The sequence below is a fragment of the Saimiri boliviensis genome, chromosome 1 (genome assembly GCF_048565385.1).
Source record: "Saimiri boliviensis isolate mSaiBol1 chromosome 1, mSaiBol1.pri, whole genome shotgun sequence".
NCBI lineage: Eukaryota > Metazoa > Chordata > Mammalia > Primates > Cebidae > Saimiri > Saimiri boliviensis.
This window is the reverse complement of record NC_133449.1, coordinates 230,249,013-230,269,532: the sequence shown is the minus strand read 5'-3', so window position 1 is coordinate 230,269,532 and position 20,520 is coordinate 230,249,013. Positions and strand designations below refer to the sequence as shown.

At 39.1% G+C, this 20,520-nt stretch overlaps 1 protein-coding gene across 5 annotated transcripts in view; it reads right to left on the bottom strand.

Moving 5' to 3' along the window:
* ARSB (arylsulfatase B) overlaps positions 1-20,520 on the bottom strand; it is a 288,497-nt gene that overhangs the window by 265,669 nt on the left and 2,308 nt on the right. For all 5 annotated transcript variants that reach the window (XM_074384373.1, XM_074384375.1, XM_074384380.1 and 2 more), the window contains exons 2-3: positions 4,914-5,100; positions 541-731 (exon numbers count right to left, since the gene is read on the bottom strand). In XM_074384373.1, coding sequence (XP_074240474.1) covers positions 541-731; positions 4,914-5,100 — 378 coding nt within the window. The remainder of the gene's footprint in view (positions 1-540; positions 732-4,913; positions 5,101-20,520) is intronic.

The window sequence follows — 20,520 nt, the reverse complement described above, 5'->3', positions numbered from 1 at the left end:
ACATGGGAATGCAAAAGATCTAGAATAGCAAAATATTCTTGCTGGGAGGAAGTACAAGGTTAGATGACCTGCCCTGATCCGAAAATGTATGGATCTTTTAAACAAAAGTTTGTCACAATAAAGCCTCATCTTATATATAAAACAATCACTTTTTAAGAGTCATTTTATTAATTACTCACAACGCATGCACATAATATACCAAAAATTTAAAACTGTATTTCTATTGAAACACTTCCAACACAGTATTCTTCAAAGCATGATCTGGGGACCACTCTTAAGAATCACCTTTTAAGAGTTTCTCTAAAATGCTGATGTAAGGATTTCTCCCACGCCTAATAAATGACACCCTGGAAGTAGGCTCCAGGAATCTTCATTTTTAACAAGCTTCCTAGGTTGATTCTGGGGTATTGTATAACTTGAAAAGGACTTCCTAGAATTTATTAGACTTTTCCCTAAACAACAATGGCCTTTTCCCACATTTGTCTGAAAAGACATTAGCATAGTAAGATTTTGCTATCAGTACATAGAAGCAAAACTTACCTTCTCTGGTGGATGGTTAGTTATGAGAGTTGCAGCCCTTTTGGTGAATATGTTTGTTGAATACATATTTTTATATCCTGTTGCAACTTCTTCACCATCTCGGAAATCAAGAGCACATCGTGTAACATTCAGAGCATCAATTAATGTACAGCGCTCATGGGAATAATAATCTTCACTACCCAGGAGATATCCTACAAGAAAGGAAGAAGAAAATAGTCAGCACAGCATAAAACTTGTTAAACAAACTAATGTTTCAGCATTTAATTGCCTAATGCAATTGATGACCCATGAGGAGGCTAATCAAATGACAAGGCTAATCAGCACCGTTTCTCAACATCTCTGTATCTGGTAGCAGGAAGCATTAAAACATTAGTGTATAAAAATTCAAATATATTCCTCATTCGTCTTTAGAATACAGGCTCTATCATGTAACACTAACAGTTTTTTTTTTTTTTTTTAAATCAGAGTTGAAATTCAGTAAGGGTGATAATATCTTAATCCTTTAAAGCTATATAAAGGTAAAATAATATATAGCTAATGTGGCTTGTTACAAGTTTTTACTCTAAAGTGATCACATAAATGAGTGCAGGATTCAAATAATGTTTGTTACTGATGTTGTGAGACTGGCTTCAAGGTTATTTACAGAAGTGGTTCTAGGAGGAGTCATCTTTAGTCAGATGCTGACACCCACTGGTGAAAGATACAAACCTTTCCAAACAGAGGATCTCTAGATGTAACAGAGCTAATAGATCAAACTAAAGTGAGCACTGAAATAGGATTTTTCTACCTATAGTGATCTCCGATTTGCCCCAAATTTAAATGGCATCAACTGTCTATCCCACAATTTAGACTTCACGTGGAAGAAAATGGGTTTTCTCAATGAATAGTTGTTTCTGCAAATGTTCAATATTTTCTATATTTTAAAATATTATATTTCTATATTTTAAAGTATTAAAATAAGCTGTGCTACATACGATCCCACTTGTATTAAATGTCCATAACATGTAAATCTGTGGAGACAGAAAGTGGCTGCCTAGGGCTGGAGGAATTAGGGAGAAGCAGAGGGTGACCGCTAAGGGGATGGGTTTCTTTTTTGGGGTGATAAAAATGTTCTACAATTGGATTGCCATGATAGTGGCACAACCTTCTGAATTTATTAAAAATCACTGAATTGTACATTTTAATTGGCTGAATTGTATGGTATGTGATTAGACGTCAATAAAGCTATTAAAAAGAAAAATGATTTGCTAGACTCTTAGCTATCTCCTGACATATACTTCTTATTAACCTTAAAATTAGGATGATAAAATTGACCTAGCTCTTTCCTCAGTCCTGAACTTTCCCTATAATGACAATTAAGAGCTTTACATCGTTTATATAATAAATCAATTCATTTTAAATTCTCCTTTTCCATGACCCAATAAATTCAAGATCTTGAATACAATTAATACATTGGTCTTAAGATAACTTTTATATGGTAATCTTTTCTTCTATGTATATAATGAAAAAGGAAATACAAAGTCCTTGTTAATTAATGTGTAACACAGAAAGAAATGTATCCATAAAAATGATTTCAGCCCCTGTATGGGTGATTAGAATGTCAGAACACTGGAGGTCTATTTTAGTTTTGTCTGAAGATAACTTTTATATGATAATCTTTTCTCCTATGTATATAATGGAAAAGGAAATACAAAGTCCTTGTTAATTAATGTGTAACAGAGAAAGAAATGTATCCATAAAAATGATTTCAGCCCTTGTGTGGGTGATTAGAAGGTCAGAACACTGGAGGTCTATTTTAGGTTTTAATAACTACTGAGCATTAAAGCTTGACGAAATCACTTCAGGTTCTTTAACTGTAAGCATAAGCCGCTTTCTAACAGTTGGCAGAATATAGGATAGGTATACTTGATTAGCAAAGGCATGAACTACAAATATTTAAAAGATAATACAAAATAAAATAATAATACAGAAATAAAATAATACAGACATAAAATAATAATAATAATACCGAAATAACAAAGTAATACAGAAATAAAACTATTCACATACTTGGCAAAACTAATACCAAGCAACCATGTGACAATCACATGAAGCTTTTCATCATAACAGTGATTCACAAATTTGAATTTCAATAGTGAGCCTAAAGATGATGGCAGCCTATGCTTTGGGGGGGAAAATAATGAAAATATTTCTTGAACAACTAAATCTTCTCTGATGCTTTATTTAACAGCTGCATTGAAACATAATTCACACACCACACAAGTAACTCATTTAAAGTGTAAAAGGCATTGGTTGCTAGTGTATTTAAAAGGTTGTGCAACTATCCCATCATCATCTGATTTTTAACAGAACATCTGAGACATAACAGTGATAATAGCTGTGTGGTCTCATAGCCTTCTTGGCTGCAAGTCTCCCTTCATATGAATGTGGGGTGTTTGTTCATCTAAGTGCAGGTTAGGCTTCTTAATTCTCATAAAAGAATATCATTTCTACCTTTTGTCCAGCTGAATTTTTAAGTACCTAACATGTTTTTAATAAAAAATTCAAAATATCTAGAGTCTATCCTCTTGCCAGAGTATAGATATTGACCCATCTTTTAGTAAAGGCCTAATTGAAAAATTTCTAAGGATGTACAGGCTGTTTGTTCCTCTAGAATCTCCAAGATGACAAAGTGATCTTACATCCAAATCTAATTTTTAACAACTATTTGAGATACTGAGAATATATCCAGGTTCACTAAAAAAAAAAAAAAAAAAAAAAAAAAAAGCTATGATTGAGTAGTGAGGTCTGCTGGTAGATCTAGACAGGACTGGGGGCACAAACACTGCCTGACATCCCTGCATCTTGATTTTAACTCTGAATCCAATAAGGCATTACAAAGCCATGTGCTTCAGCTGCATTGTTTTGGCCCCATACGATTACTTTTACTGAATTGCACGTTGGTGCTCTGGCCCTAGCTTGAATGGAAGAGAATACCTCAAAACATGTATAACAAAACCACCACTTTATTATTAAAATGACATTTTTCAGGGTGTTGTCCACCTTACCTTCTCCCAAAGGAGAAATTTTTCTCAGGCCTAAGAACCAGAAAATGCTTTTGCTTTTCCTGAACATCTGGTTTCTATTTATCCTATAAATAATGTAACACTTAACAGTATTTTCCTTTCTTTCTTTTTTCTGCTTTGGAGAAAGAAATTTCAAATCTCAGACTAGATGTGTTGGCTTGTGCACTGTGGGAGGCTGAGGCAGGTGGATCACGAGGTCAGGAGTTCAAGACCAGCCTGACCAACATGGTGCAACCCCATCTCTACTAAAAATACAAAAATTAGCCAGGTGTGGTGGCATGCATCTATAAACCCAGCTACTCAGGAGACTCAGGCAGGAGAATCACTTGAACCCGGAAGGCAAAGGTTGCAGTGAGCTGAGATTGTACCACTACACTCCAGCCTGGGTGACACAGCAAGGCCATTAACCTATTTCATCTTTTTCTACTCACCCTGATTATTTAATTTTATTTAAACTTTTTATGTTTAATATGTGTTCCTGTTTGGCTATGGCAGGTTGTAAATAAATAAAGAAACAGATGGGAGGTAGGCAGGTAGCTAAATAGCTAGACAGCTCACTATAAAAAGAACTTGAAAGAAAGATACATAGCTACTGGCAAGATACACAGGTTATTAATTAAGGCATAGGTTGTTACAGGTTTAAAGAGAGCATATTTTAAAACAAACTCCAGGTTTCACATTTAGTTTCATAGGGCTATCAAGTTTATAAAATACTTATTACTATTTCTTATTATCCTTCTTATTACCAATTTTTATTCACTCTCCTCTTTTGATTTTCTAAAATCTATCTTCCCCAACCCTGTGACTGTAAAAACAAAAACAGATTTCACAGATGGAAGGATGCTAATGGAAGAGTCTTCCCCGACCCCCTTCAGAAATAAAGAGAAAATTGTGAATACGTTCCACAGGGAGACAGAAAACACACCAAATCTTTGTGAAGAAAATAGTCTTATATCAGGTTTTGCCTAGAATTCTAAAAAAAAATCAATCCATATCCCTTTTTGGTAATACGGGTCTCTGAGAGTACAGCAGTCTCCAAGGTGGACAGTAAACTCTTCCAAGGCCCTTCCAAGACGCCATTTAGAACTCCGACAAAGGTGATGGGCTTGCTGTGAGCTCATGCCCACCCTAAGCTTAGCACAGAGACCTGTGGACAGAGGTGACATTAGAAAGCAGCTCCACTGCAGTGCTGACTGATTCATTCTACATTCAAATTTCCAGTTATTTCATTTGATTGCACTTGGGTGTGTTTTATGAGATGGCTGCAGTTAGCCCGAGTTGTTAAAGGAACATGTGCATTTCCATTACCAAAGTAGGTGTCAAATCCTCGGCGGGTTGGAAGGCATTCTTTCCGGTACATTCCCAGGTGCCATTTTCCAACCATATGCGTAGTATAACCTGCTTCTTTTAGGAACTGTGGCAGGAGTTTTTCATCCAGAGGAACACAGCTGGGCTGACAGGGCCAGATTATTTGGTGCTGTAAACCTGTACGGATCTTACAGAGATAGACATAAAATTATAGATTAGTGACATTGAAACATTGTGAACAAGCAGATAAAATGGCCTCCTACCTTACTGATCATGTCTGTTGACTTGGATGTTTAACTCTATTCCTGTACTGGCTGGAGGATATTTCTGAAAGGCAGAATTCTCTTATTCAAATAAAGTAGTGGATATAAACAGTATTTGAAGGGCAAATAAAACCATTCCAACAGATACTCTGAACATTTATCAAGGCACTACGTTAGAAACCATTAACTTGTCACTTCTTGCCTCAAAAAAAGTAGCAATAATATATTGTGTGAATCTATCAAGAAAGAAGTGTGTTCCAATTTGGGGCATACAAAAAGTGGGTGTTTGATTAGAAGAAGCTTCTGTAATCTTTGAAAACTTGGTGATTTTTTTTTACCAGTTTTTTTTTTTTTTTTTTTTTTTTTTTTTTTTTTTTGAGGTAGAGTTTCACTCTTGTTCCCCAGGTTAGAGAGCAATGGCGCAATCTTGGCTCACTGCAACCTCCACCTCCCAGATCCAAGTGATTCTCCTGCCTCAGCCTCCTAAGTAGCTGGGATTACAGGTGCCTGCCACCATGCCCAGCTAATTTACTTGTATTTTTAGTAGAAACAGGGTTTCACCATGTTGGCCAGGCTGTTCTTGAACTCCTGACCTCAGGTGATCTGCCTGCCTTGGCCTCCCAAAGTGCTGGGATTACAGCCGTGAGCCACCACACCCAGCTGAGTTATTTAACAGTATAGTAAAATGATTATTTGCATTTTTTATTCTACTTTATGTAAATTGTAATCTCCAGAGACAGTGTTCAAATTTTTCTTATAAAAGCAGTCATCTGACTGCTGCTTGGGAATGGCTCACACAAGTATGCTTGGGTTATAAGGTCCACACAGCAACTAACCTTTAAGCAATGACCACTTGTTAACTTTTGGTGTAATACTGAATAGAATACCCACAATTATATGAAAAAGATATTAAAATAGCCCTCCCTTTTCCAACTACAGATCTGTTTGGGGCCAGATTTTTCTTCTTCAACTTTTACCAAAAATAATATATCATAACAGGTTAAATGCAGAAGCAGATACAACAACCTAGCAAACTTCTGTTGGTAGAAAAGATGTATGAAAAACATAAAACAATGGCGTTGTTCTCACATAACTATTTGGTTTTGGAAAAAACAGCTTTTTTTCATAACTTATTTATGTTAATATTGAGGGTTTATTACTATTTTTCATTGAATAAAAAAATTTATAATTTGTTTTATGGCAAATTTTGAATGGTTACAACACACTTAAATCTATGCTCCTTGGGTCCTCAATAATTTTTAAACAAATACAAAGATCCTAAGACCAAAATGTTTGAGAACTGATGCTCTAGTGTCCAACAGTGATCATTGCCATGAGGAAAAATACAGGAGAGGGAGGCAGTGACACAGGTAGCACTTGTGATAAGGTGGCAAAAGAAAGCTCTTCTGGGCCAGGCGAGGTGGCTCATCCCTGTAATCCCAACAGTTTGGGAGGCTAAGACAGGAGGATCATTTCACTCCAGGAATTCCAGACCAGCCTGGGCAACATTCCACAACTTTCTCTCTACTAAAAAAATGTAGCTGAGCATGGTGGCATGTGCCTACAGTCGCAGCTACTGAGAAGACTGAGGTGGGAGGATCACTTGAGCCTGGGAGGTCGAGGTGGCAGTGAACTGTAATCACATCACTGCACTGCACTCCAGCCTGGGCAACAGGGCAAGACCCTGTCAAAGGAAAGAAAGAAAGAAAGAGAGAAAGAGAGGAAAGAAAGAGAAAGAAAGAAAGAAAGAAAGAAAGAAAGGAAGGAAGGAAGGAAGGAAGGAAGGAAGGAAGGAAGGAAGGAAGGAAGGAAGGAAGGAAGGAAGGGGAGAGAGAGAAGGAAAGAAAGAAAGAAAGAAAGAAAGAAAGAAAGAAAGAAAGAAAGAAAGAAAGAAAGAAAGAAAGAAACCTTTTCTGAAGAGGAGATATTTGAGCAGTGACCAGAATAAAGTGAGGCAGTGAGACTTGCAGAAATCTGGGGTAAGAGCAATTCAGGTCTAAGAAATAAAAACTTCAAAGGCCCTGAAACCTGAGCTTACCAGGCAAGTTCAAAAGGCCAGCCCAGAATTCAATGTGGCCCTGTCACAGCTCTTGTGCTGGTAGATGCCACTGTGGCCCCTGATGCGGCATGCCAGGGTATCCCTCCTTGTCTGCCCAGTCTTGCCCTTCCCTATAACTTGACACCTCCCTGCTCCTTGTCCTGGGTTAGCCAGGGAGGTGCTCTTCTTTGTGCAAAGTGGGACTGTGGTCTCAAATTCAACTCTGGCCCAGACATCAGCCTTCCCCAGCAGTGGGAGCTCTTGATTTATAGAATAAACAGGCTCTGGGGACACGGGAGGTAAGGAGTGCCAGTTCTCAACCCAGGCCATGACTGGTCCCTTCATCAGCTGAAAGATGGTGGGCAAGAAATTTGTTGCTAACAAATGATTTTTTTAAGTGTTTGTGAGTAATTTATTTGCCTTATATTTAAAGCAGAATAGCATGAGGTTCAGGGAATTAAATCCCATCCTGGCTCTCTCACTTATGAGCTTTGTAACCCTGGGCAGTTACTTCATTTGGTAACACATTAACTTGAATAACTTTAGTAAGTTTGGAATTGTACCAACTATTGCTTTACTGTATGATCTCCTTCCACATCCTCCTAAAAGAACCATATGGAATAGTATCTTAAATGTCAAGTTAAAGTGGGTTTATCTTAAGGAAGATGGTTAACTATCTTGATGTGGTGATGGTTTCACAGGTATATACCTATCAAAGCTTATCGAATTGTATACTTTAAGTATGTGCAGCTTACTGTACGTCAATCATATCTCAATAAAGCTATTTAAAAATAAAAGTGAGTTTAACTTTTCTATTGAGATTGTTATGCCTCTCCTAGAAATAATTAGACACCTACATTGGGATATGTGCCAGATGCCTTCTGTTTGCCTTTCAAATCCACGCTGCCTTTTCAGTTCTACCCTAGAAGACTGACCTATGAGGACCAAATCAAAGGACATTTGTTTTCTAGTTTCTGATTGGCCTCAGCCAATGGGGAGCCCCCGCAGGAGTGATAGGGAAAGAGGAGAGTGCATGGCCTTGGCCACCAGGCTGCTTAGCCTGGCTACATGTGTCTCTATACTGAAGGTCACTCTGGAAACAGACTTCTTTCTCTATATGCCTCTCTCCTTCTAAGTTCTGGTAACTGCCCCTTCCTTTCTTCTCTTCTGGTCTAGGGGTAGCAAGAGCTCCATGGGATTACTACACTATCCCTAGCATTTTGCCATACACATTCACACCTTTTAAAATAGTCCCTTTGTACGTAAACCCTCCCTAATTTGAATGTGCCATCTCTCTCTCTCTCTCTCTTTTTTTTTTTTTTTTTTTGAGATGGAGTTTCATTCTTGTTGCCCAGGCTGGAGTGCAATGGCATGATCTCAGCTCACCACAGCCTCCACTTCCTGGGTTCATACGATTCTCCTGCCTCGGCCTCCCAAGTAGAGGGGATTACAGGCATGTGCCACCATACTTGGATAATTTTGTATTTTTAGTAGAGACAGGGTTTTTCCATGTTGGCCAGGCTGGTCTTAAACTCCTGAGCTGGACTCAAACTCCTGAGTCTCAAACTCCACCTCAGCCTCCCAAAGTGCTGGGATTAAAGGCACGAGCCACCACACCGGCTGAACGTGCCACCTCTTTCCAGCTGGGACCCTGAATGATAAGGATGTTATAATATCCAGACTGGGAAAGGAAGCATTCCTCTCAGCACATGTGCACACACACACATATACACACACCCCAAATCAAAGAAGTATTCTTTCCATGGTTAACACTGGAAGCTTACTGAAGAGAAAATTGATCCTAGGGCTCAAAAACTTCATAGCATGTAGTATGCTAATTGGCAACCAGGCAGGATTAGTAAAAACATTTTATGGAATCCAAAAGCCCCAGTGGAGATAAGTGCTCTGTGAAAATTTCCTTAAATGGAAAGCTCATCCATCACATGCAGAGAATTAACTCTGATCACTAGAAAGCATTGCCAAGAGATGCTGTGTGATTTGGTTTTCCTAAGCCGTGGGCACCAAGCCAGGTGGTCAGCTGAAGCCTGCCTCCATTATCTACAATCATATGGAGCAGGGAATGTGTTCTTTTCAGTTCCTGAGAATTTATTTGACAGAGCATTTTTATGGCATTATTGAGAAGCAGATGCCAAACCCTGGATGACATCCAAAAACATGTTTTCGGTCTGTTCAAACACTATCTGAAGGAAGGAAGCTGTAATGTGTAGAGAAGCAGTAAACAGCAAATGCCGAGCTGGTTCAAACCCAACACTTTAACATAGAACTACAGAGCCACACCATGTTTCATGGAGCAGGAAGGCAACCGGGCACCAGTAAGAATCAAAAGAAAAAAATAAGGGTGCCCTGATAAAGACAACAGAATACAAAATAACTCCATTCTAACACCCATTTGCAATATCCAAAGAAGTGTGTGTGGATAGAGAAGGTTCTACATGTAATAAATGAAAGTTCAAGGGGTTACCTCCCTATCTACCATGTATGGCTGTCTCCTCTTCAATAGACCAAATCTTCTCTCAAAATATGACTTCTCCTAAGATTTTGAAGATTTTACTTGACCATCAAAAATTATCTCCACAAAGGCAAAAGGTCTGCAAATCCAGTGGAGGACCTGGCTTGTTTTAAGCTCTTTCTGTGAGATACCTGAGAGATCCTTGTTTACATGTTGGTTGCACGTAACACTATTTGGTCCAGTGTGTTATTCTGTCTTCTGCACACCTAGGAGATCCTTGCAATATAGTCTCATCAGCTTAAAAGACAAAACCAATCTCTTGCTGGGGGAGAGGAAAATGACAGCTCCCATATCAGAATCTCTTACAATTCCCCTTTCAGAGGTCCAGGCAGTCTATCAATTAGTTATCTATGTGGGAGTTCAGAGCACAATATTTCACTACACTCAAACTCTCCCAAGAGTGAAGCAAACCACTCGTGCATAGAAGGCAACAGATGCTATTTCTCTCCTCACCTCAACAGTGCGGAGATAAGATCCCGCTGAACAGAAGGGAGGTTCTGTCCGGTCAGTCTGGCCTGAGCAAGATGAACTCATATCCTCATGTGCCCACATATGCGCGCAAAACCTTCTGCTGCAGTGCTTAAAAATTCACAAAAATGGGCTGCTATACCCCTCCACCTTATACACCAGAGAGCCTAGTGGGAAGCTTCACGATCAGAATGCAATCCCAGAACATGCTGATGGCAAAGCAGGAGTTCAGAATTTCTAGTCTATACCTCAGCCAGTACATGACAAGTTTTAACCACGGTCAAGTAGCACTTGTGCCACCTTAGATTTATTCCTGGAGATGCCCAAAGAACAAATGGATAGTGGAAAATCTGCTCCCTCCCCACTGAAGCCATCTAAAAAGCAGTCAGCTGCCCATGCTGCTGAAGCCAAGAGCTACAGACACACATTATGTGTGCTAGGGGCCTGGCTTTGCCATCTGGCCTGGCCCTTCAGGACTTGGGCTGCAGAACTGGCCCATGTCACTGACAGTTTTAAGAGTCTATTTATTTTGGTGTTGATTAGTGAAGAGTACAAATCTCTGACTAAACCCACAAAGGGATGTTGTTTGTAAAAAAGAATAAACAGGTCAGAAAGGGTTTCAGTGCCTCCCTCTGTTTAAATTATAATTCCAAAGAAAGCCCAAATGGAAAAGGAAGGAAAATAGAAGAAAGCTGAGGGAAAGGAATCTCTCAAAAGGTGATATGATTAAGGAAACACAAACAAAAGATAATGACCAGAGAACAACAGCTTATGCTCAAAGTGATTCCTGAAATGACAAACCTCGTAAATCAAGCAACCAGAAAATCTCCTAACTCAACTGGTCATATTCTACTCGGCCCCAAACTTATTTCCTTATTTCCTCATTTGCAATTTCTTGGCAGGTAAAAGATATAAAATCTGGAATTGTTTCTTTATAATAGCTGCAATGTTTGCAGAATAAGGCCTTGGCACTCCCCTTCCCTCCTTGGAAAATGTCTCTTGGTTTTGGCTAGGCTTAGGAAGGATGCCTGGCTTTAGTAAACCCATCAGTCACCCCAGGGCTCTGATGTACTTTAGTGAGGCCATCTAGCTTGCCCCTATGGAACTAATGCATTCTTTGTTTCTCCCCCTAAATGAGCACAGGAATAAAGACACTGTTTTCCCTTAGGAGGCACCCATGGTCTCAGGGCTATATGTTCCTCTGACAGCTCTCTCCTCCTGTGTCTTTGCCAGGGGGTCCTAGGAGCGCCCACCTTGAGACATGTACCCTTCCCCAATCCCTGCACCCTACACACATTTCTTCCAGCTCTACACTCCCCTTTGCCCCACTTCTGAACCTCAAAGCTCAGGGAGAGATGAGTATTGGCAGGAGTCCACTGAGAGGCCAGCAGGTGGGGAGCAGGCAGGACAGTGAGGGTGATGAGGACAAGAAGCAGGAAAGGAAAGGAATGCTCAGGCAGAGCACCTGCACCACCATGTCCTCTTCTGCCTGCAGCATGCATCTTTCCTGCTCACCTTCTTGAAGTAAACTTGAAGCAAAAGTCAAAAATTATCCATGATGCTCCAGCAGTCTCCTTCCTATATTTCCTGTCCAAAGTTCTGCCTCAGGGGTGAGTGAAAAGCCGTGAAAATGTCTTGTCCATTTATCAGTGTGATTAAGAAAAATGTGATCTGGATCCCTTAAGAATGAAACCTCGGAGTCATCTTTCATTGCTTCTATACTGTGCCAAGGTTTATAGAGTTCAGGTGGAGTGACCCCCTTGGTCCCCAAGGTAAGGACGTTCCCAGTTGAGAACCAGAGTTACTTATCTTAACTTGCTTCCCAGAAGAGTGCTTTCCTTTAAGACTTACCACCTTCTTACCCTTTAATCTTTTCAGTGTATTAGAAAAGAAGCAAGGGGCCTAGAAATGACACGCCAATTCTAAACAGTTTAATTAAGATGGTGAGCTCTTTCAGGAGCTATGTAAAAGTGCTTCTCACATTCGATCATTTAATTGTCCAACACTGAGTGCTTCTCTAGGCCAGAGATGAACAAGCCAATCTAATAGAGAAGTCAGACCTCAAAAACACCAACCACAATTAAAATCTGTACTAGGAAAAGCAAAGGTATAATGAATATTTTGTATTGAATAAAGTCAATTTTTAAGAATATGGAAAATTAGTAATATTGTCTTCTATTTGAACTAAAAGCAGTACACAAATTCTATTAGAAAAGCTGGAGAATGTTAAAATTAATATATTTAATCCTGAGGTTCAAAACAAGGGGAAATGAATATAAAATCTATTTTCTCATATGCATAACATGCCTCTGTGGGATACTAAGAAACCAATAAACAGGAGCTACCTACGGGAAGGAAGGCTAGGAGACAGGATGAAAAGATACTCGTCTATATATTTATATTTTTTACATCTTTTAAATTTGAAACTTTTGAACGTATTTTCTGGAGATGATTTTAAAAATAAGGTTACTTTTTTTTTTATTTTTGAGACAGAGTCCCACTCTGTTACCTGGGCTGGAGTGCAGTGGCACCATCCTGGCTCAGGACAACCTCTGCCTCACCAGGCTCAAAAAATCCTCCCCACCTATCCGCTCTACCCCGACATCTCAACCTCAGCCTCCTGAGTAGCTGGGACTACAGGTGTTTGCCACCACACCTGGTTAATTTTTTAACTTTTTATAGAGATGGGGTTTCGCCCATGATCCCGAACTCCTGGACTCCAGTGATCTACCCACCTCAGCCTCCCAAATTGCTGGGATTACAGGCATGAGCCACAGCGCCCAGCCAAGCTTATTTCTTTTAAGGAAGAAGAGAAAAGATGTACAATTTAATTCTAACTAGAATTACATGTATCCAAAGAATGCCACATGGCACTCGACTGTATTTCCTTAAAATATACCCATTTAGAACACTATTAGATTAAAAATGTTCTTTCGCGTATGACAGCCTCAATGTAACCTTACTATAAAAAAAATCATACAAAAAAGTTCAAGTTTTAACACTTTATAACAGGTGGGCAGCATTAAACCCAGGGAGACCCAGCCTCTATCCTCTAGCTCTTGGCCTGCTTCTGGCACCCTTATTCAGTCAGCTACTGCATCGTTCTAAGAACAAACTCATTCCAGCCTCAAGGCCTTTGCTTCTGTTGCTCCTTCCTCCATGTTAAACTTTGCTAGAATGTGTGCATGGCTGACTCCTCTTCATTCAGGCATCTGATCATACTACCTTCTTGAAGATACCTTCCTGAGTCACAATCACTTGACCTACTTTATTTTCTTCCCAATATTTACTGTCATGCCATTCAAATTCACCTTACTTTTTCCTTCCTTCCTTCCCTCCCTCCCACCCTCTTTCCCTCTCTCTTTCTTCCTCTCTTCCTCTCTCTCCTTTCTTTTCTTTCTTTTCCTTCCCTTCCTTCCTTCCTTCTCTCTCTCTCTCTCTCTCTGTCTCTCTCTCTTTCTTTCTTCTGAGACAGATCCTTGCTCTGTCACCAAGGCTGGTGTGCAGTGGCACAATCTCAGCTCACTGCAACCTCCACCTCCAGGGTTCAAGCAATTCTTCTGCCTCACCCTCCTGAGTAGCTGGGATTACAGGTGCACACCACCACACCTGGCTAATTTTTGTATTTTTAGTAGAAACTGGGTTCCACCACGTTGACCAGGCTGGTCCCGAACTCCTGATCCTCCTGTCTCGGCCTCCCAAAGTGCTGGGATTACAGGTGTGAGCTACCATGCCTGACCTGTTTCTATTTATTTCACATCCCTGTTGGTTATTCCTTCTCCTTACCTCACCCCCTTCAGATTATAAGCACCAAGAGATTCGCAGAGTACAGTGGCATAACTTATTGCTCAGTAAACATTTGTTGAATGAAACAGTGAATGAATATATCACACTTAATGGTGACCAACTGAAAGCTTCCCATCTAAGATTGGAAACAAGACAAGTATGTCCACTCATGCCACTTTTACTCAGTATTACACTGGAGATCCTATCCAGGGTAATACACAAGAAAATGAAATAAAATGCAACTAGATCAGAAAGAAAAAAAATAAAACTAATTCTACTTGCATGTAGAAGTAGTTTTAGTACTTTAGTACTAAATAGTACTTTAGTATTTTAGTACATCACGTAGATGACATGAACTTGTACTAAAAAACTCTAAAGATTACACACACACAGTTAGAACTAATAAGTTCATTGAGGTTGCAAAATGATCAGTGTACATATATCAGTTGCATTTCTATGCAAGAGCAATGAACTACTGAAAATAAAATTAAGAAAGGAAGTCCATTTATAATACCACTGAAAATAGAAAATCAGGAATAAATTTAACCAAAGAAGTACAACGCTTATACACTAAAATTTATAAAACATTGTTGAAAGAAATTAAAGAAGACGTAAATAGGCTGGGTGTGGTGGCTCACATCTATAATCCCAGCACTTTGGGAGGCCAAGGCAGGTGGATCATTTGAGATCAGGAGTTCAAGACCAGCCTGGCCAACATGATGAAACCCTGTCTCTATTAAAAATACAAAAATTAGCTGGGCGTGGTGGTGTGTGCCTATAGTCCCAGCTACTCAGGAGGATGAGGCAGGAGAATTGCTTGAACCCGGGAGGCAGAGGTTATGGTGAGCCAACACTGCACTCCAGCCTGGGTAACAGAGTAGAGCGAGACTGTCTCAAAAAACAAAACAAAAGAAAACAAACAAATAAACAAAACTGTAGATAAACAGAAAGATATCTCAAGTTCTTAAATTGGAAAGTTGTATTGTTAAGGGAGTAATCCTCTCCAAATGGTTCTACAGATCACTGAAGTCCCTATCAAAATTCCACTTGCCTTCTTTTTTATAGAAATAGACAAGTTGATCCTAAAATTAATGTGGAAATGCAAGGGGCCCAGAATAACCATACTATATTGAAAAAGAATAATAAAATTGGAAGACTCACATTTTCTAATTCTGAAACCTTTGTAGTACAAAGCTACAGCTATCAAGACAGTGAGGCAGTGGCATAAGGATAGGCACAGAGATCAATGGAGTAGAATTGTAAGTCATACGTCTATGGTCAATTGAGTCTTGACAAGGGTGCAAAGGGTGCAGTGAGAAAAGAACAGTCTTTTCAACAAATGGCACTGAAATACTTGGACACCTACATGCATCCACATTTCTCAAATCATACATAAAAATGAACTTAAAATGGATCAAAGACCTAAATGTAAAAGCTGAAACTATAAAATACTTAAAAGAAAACATAGAGGTAAATCTTCATAATCTTGAGTTAGAAAATGGTTTCTTAGACATGGTATCAAAAACATAAGCAACCAAAGAAAAACAGGTAACTTGTACATCAAAATTTGTAACTTTCGTTTGCATCAAAGGACACTATCAGGAAAGTAAAAAGTAATCCACAGAAGGAGAGAAAATATTTGCAAATAATCTATCTGATAAGGGTTTACTTAATAGTATTCAGAATACATAAATATTGAGATTCACTCGGGGTGACTGGAGAACACTTGAGCCCAGGAGTTGGAGACCAGCCTGGGGTAATATAGCAAGAACTAGACTGCATGCTGGCTGATGCTGCAGCACAAAGTTTACATGAGTAAATAGTCAGAGCAGAGACAAAGGAATGTGAGGTAAACAGACTTAACTGGGGAAGCTTTTATTATCCTAATCTTCACTCTGTGACTTAATGTTCTAACGTAAGAATTGGCTGCCTTCAGCCAGTTCCATAAGTTAATGAAAACCTTTTGACCTTCCAAAAGGTTAGAGACTATATCTTACAATCTTTCCCTAACATTTCCCTTAATATTTTACCAGCCACCCCGAATGAATCTCAACACATAAAGAACTCTTACAACTCGAGAATGAGAATATAATCCAATTTTAAAATAGGCAAAGGATCTGAGTAGATGCTTCTCCAAAGAAGACACACAAATGATCAATAAGACATAAAAAGATGTTCAACATCTTTAGTCATTAGGGAAACGAAATTCAAAACTACAATTAAATACCACTTCCTACTCACTAGGATGACTTGAAGGCTATAATTTAAAAGACAGATAATGACAAGTGCTGGCAAGGATGTGGAGACACTAAAACCACATACATTGCTAGTGGAAATATAAAATGGTACAGCTGTTATGGAAAACATTTCCAGTTCCTCAGAGTTGAACGTAGAGTTGCCACATGATACTAAGACAGTCATGTGGGAGGGAGTCCCTGGCAAAACTCCAGCTGGCCTGGGCACTGGGGTGGAGCCATAGAGGTTTGCACTTTCCTCTTCCTATATGGCACCTGGAATTCAAATGGGCGAGGAGGGAAGCACTGTAGCAGGGACTCTGACCCTGTGGCAGGTCCCTGTTTCCCCCTTTTTTCCTTTTCACCCAATAAAACCCTGCTTTACTCACCCTTCAAACTGTCTGCAAGTCTGAATTTTTGTGCCATGGGACAGACAAGGACCTCGTCTTCAGCTGAACTAAGGAGAATTCCTGAAACAATATGGTGTTTCACTCCTACGTATTCACCCAAAAGAACTGAAAAAAACATGCTCTTAAAAAAACGTGTACATGGGCATTCACAGCACCATTATTTATAATAGCCAAAAAGTGCAAACAACCTAATGTCCATCAACTGATGAATGTATAGATAAAATGTGGCATGTCCATACAATGGAATATTATTGAGCCATAAAAGGGAACCATATATGCTACAACATAGATGAAAGGACATCTATTGTATTCCATTTATATGAAATGTCCAAAATAGGTAAATCCCATAGATAATAATAATATTAGTGGTTTCCAGGGGCTGGTGGAATGGGGAAATGAAGAGTGACTGCTAATGGTTAAAGTGGTTTCTTTCTGAGGTGATGACAATATTGGTTGCACAACCTTGTGAATATACAAAAAAACCACTGAATTGGATATTTTTAAATGGTAAATTTTATCGGACGAGATCAGGTGTGTTCAGGGTAGTATGGCTGTAGACTAAATGGTAAATTTTATAGGATGTGAACTGTAACTTAATATTCCCAGTAGGAATGTAAATTGGTACAATCTCTTATGAAGCAATTTTATAATATTTATCAAAATTACAAAGGCATCTACCCTTAAACCCAAAAAGTTCCTTTTTTAAGAACTTATCCTTCATATATATTCCAATATGTACAAAGCATTCACTTTGCCATTTGATATATCAAAAAGGCTGGAAACAACCTACATGTTCATCAGTATACAACTGGTTAAATAACTACAATGTATCCATTTAACAAAATATGATGCAGCCCTAAAAGTTGATGAGGATAATCTTTAGGCAACAAAATGGAATGATTTCAAATGTTAAGTAAAAACAAACAAAAAAAATAGGAGGTACAGATCAGTGTGAAGAGTATGTTACCACTCACATAAAAAAATGAGAATATCTACATATGTATTTGTTTGTAATAGGCATAAATTGCCTATGAAAATTTTATATATATATATATATATATATATACACACACACACACACATACACACACACATAAAATTCAGAGCATTGTCTACAAAGATAGGAAATGGATGTCTAAGGAACTGTGCGTGTATGTGTGTGTGTGTGTGTGTGTGTGTGTGTGTCTATGGTCAATTGAGGGAAATGAAAATCAATTTCACTATAAAATTTTCACTATAAGCTCTTTTGTAACTTTTGAGTTTTTAAGCCATGTGAATGTATTTTCTATTTTAAAAACAAATACAGATTTTTTTAAAGATTTCATAAATAAATGAACGAGTCATAGGGCTGTGGGAAGGCCCCTAGCTTGAGTGTAGAGACCTGAATTTCTAGTTCCTGAAATTACCAGTAACTACTTACCTCATCTGCTAATTAGTCTCCTCCATACCTCCAACCCGTACCCAGTCCCTACACACTTTTCACCAAAGCATGCACATTTTAAATAGTTCATTTGTGAGGGCTCTGCATAATTAAATGTCTCAATATAAAAGGTTGAATTCAGGTTCCTGATTAAATAAGTTCCTAGCAGCAGAACAAGTAGTACATGCAATTTGTAAGATACACTGTGTTGGGTAAGGTTAATCTTTCTACCAGTAGATGGGGTTAGTATGATAGGTATAATAATGTGCATTTGCCAAATTAGAAACTTGCCCTAATGGACACAAGAACCTTAGAGTCAAATTAATTTAGAGCTAGACAAAGCCTAGAGTTCAGCCCAACTCCTCTGTTTCACAAAGACGGAAATGATGACCAGTGAGGTCAGAGTCTGACACAGCCACGACTGAAACCTACATCTCAGGTCCTAGCCAATCCTCTTTACTCAAAACATAATTTTGTAAACCAAAAAAACTAAAACTCAGGATTTCATGAGAGCATCAAGTCCAGTCAGTCTAGGCTTGTTTATCGCCTTGTGGTTTTCTTTTCTAAAGTTAAATAATTATGGGAAAGAGGTCTGCAAGTAATAACTTAAAGCATGATTGCTAAGTTCACAGATACGACTCTTAACAAGTTCCTTCAAGTACCTCATTTTGAAAGTCAAAAAATTTCTTCATTTTATTGTCTAAAGTTATGTATAACAAATGACTCAGAAATAAAATCTATTTTTATTTTACACTGAATATAGGCAATTCCTAACTCAGAAATATGATGGATTGATTCTTTACATTGAGATATTTAGGAATGACTCAAATGTCCGAAAGTAATACAGGGATTATTTAGTATGTATGAGGCAGCCCTTGTGATGACATTTTTTAATAATTTTGAGTAAACTCCGTCTCAAAAAAAAAAAAATTCTACTAAAGATACAAAAAATTAGCTGGGCATGGTGGCGCGTGCCTGTAATCCCGGCTACTCAGGAGGCTGAGGCAGGAGAATTGCTTGAACCCAGGAGGCGGAGGTTGCGGTGAGCCGAGATCGCGCCATTGCACTCCAGCCTGGGTAACAAGAGCGAAACTCCGTCTCAAAAAATAAAAATAAAATAAAAATAAAAATAAAAATAAATGATAATTTTGAGTAGGCAATATGTGTAATGGCTATAAGCATCAACCCTAGAGCCATGTGGCCTGGGTCAATTCCTGGTCTGACATTTACTAGCCCTGTGACCTTGGGCAAGTTTCTTAACCTCTTCCAGCATCAGTTTCCTTGTCATAAAACAGAGATAATAAACAGTTGTCATGATAATCAAATGAGTTAATATGTGTAAGTGCTCAAAACAATACCACGATATAATATCTGAGGGAGACTCCTAAGCCCTCTTAGAAATACCTACTTCTTTAAAAGTAGTCACTTGCTAACCTTAGGTAGTATCTACCTGGGTCTCATGAACTCTAATAGAATAAAGTGGGTGAGAAAAGCGGGGGGAAAAAAATGTTTGGTGAAGCAAGGCTGCTTTAGAGTCAGCTACACTGAGAGGTCTCTAAACCTTTCGGAGTGCCTAGCTCTGACTCTTCCTTTACTTCATAACCACGGGGTACTCTAAATACTCGTTTGTTCTCCAACACTGAATGTTGGTGACTGGTGTGGGAGGACGTTAGGGGACAAAAGCAACTGATTATAGGAATGGGTTTTGGTTCGGTTTTGTTTTTTAGATGGATTCTTGCTCTGTCCCCCAGGTTGGAGTGCAATGATGCAATCTCAGCTTACTGTAGCCGCTGCCTTCCGAGTTCAAGCGATTCTCCTGCCTCAGCCTCCCAAGTAGCTGGGACTATAGGCACATGCCACCACACGAGGCTAATTTTTGCATTTTTAATAGAGACAGGGTTTCACCATGTTGGTTAGGCTGGTCTCGAACTCCTGACCTCAGATGATCCACCTGCCTCAGCCTCCCCAAGTACTGGGATTACAAGCATGAGACACTGTTCCTGGACCAAGAATCTATTTTTGAAGTTGGTATTTGCTTTCCTGTCCAAGTCTGTTAGAAGGGAGGAAGTTGGAGAAATGAATGGCCCTTCCATTCTTTTGCAATTTGAGTTGTTATCTTACTTCTGAGCAAATGCAGAACCCCTTGGGGCAAACCTCTCCTTTCCCTTCTTTACTGGAACATCCCTTTACTCCCACAAAGTGTCCAGGGTGAGATCTGCACAATGTAGGGGACTCCTGATTACACGTAGCAGCCAAAGTCGGAAACACCAAAAGTACTAAGGTGGATGGTAAAGGGAAGCGTCCTTTACTCCCATTTCTAACCTTGGCTACAGCTGTTTCTCACTGTTAGCAACACCCAATCTTTCCTTTTTATAAAAGCCTTCAGACCACTGTGCAAAATCTTTATCACAAGTAGGTCCTCCCTTCTCTTGATCTCAGAGCCACGTGAGGCTGGGGT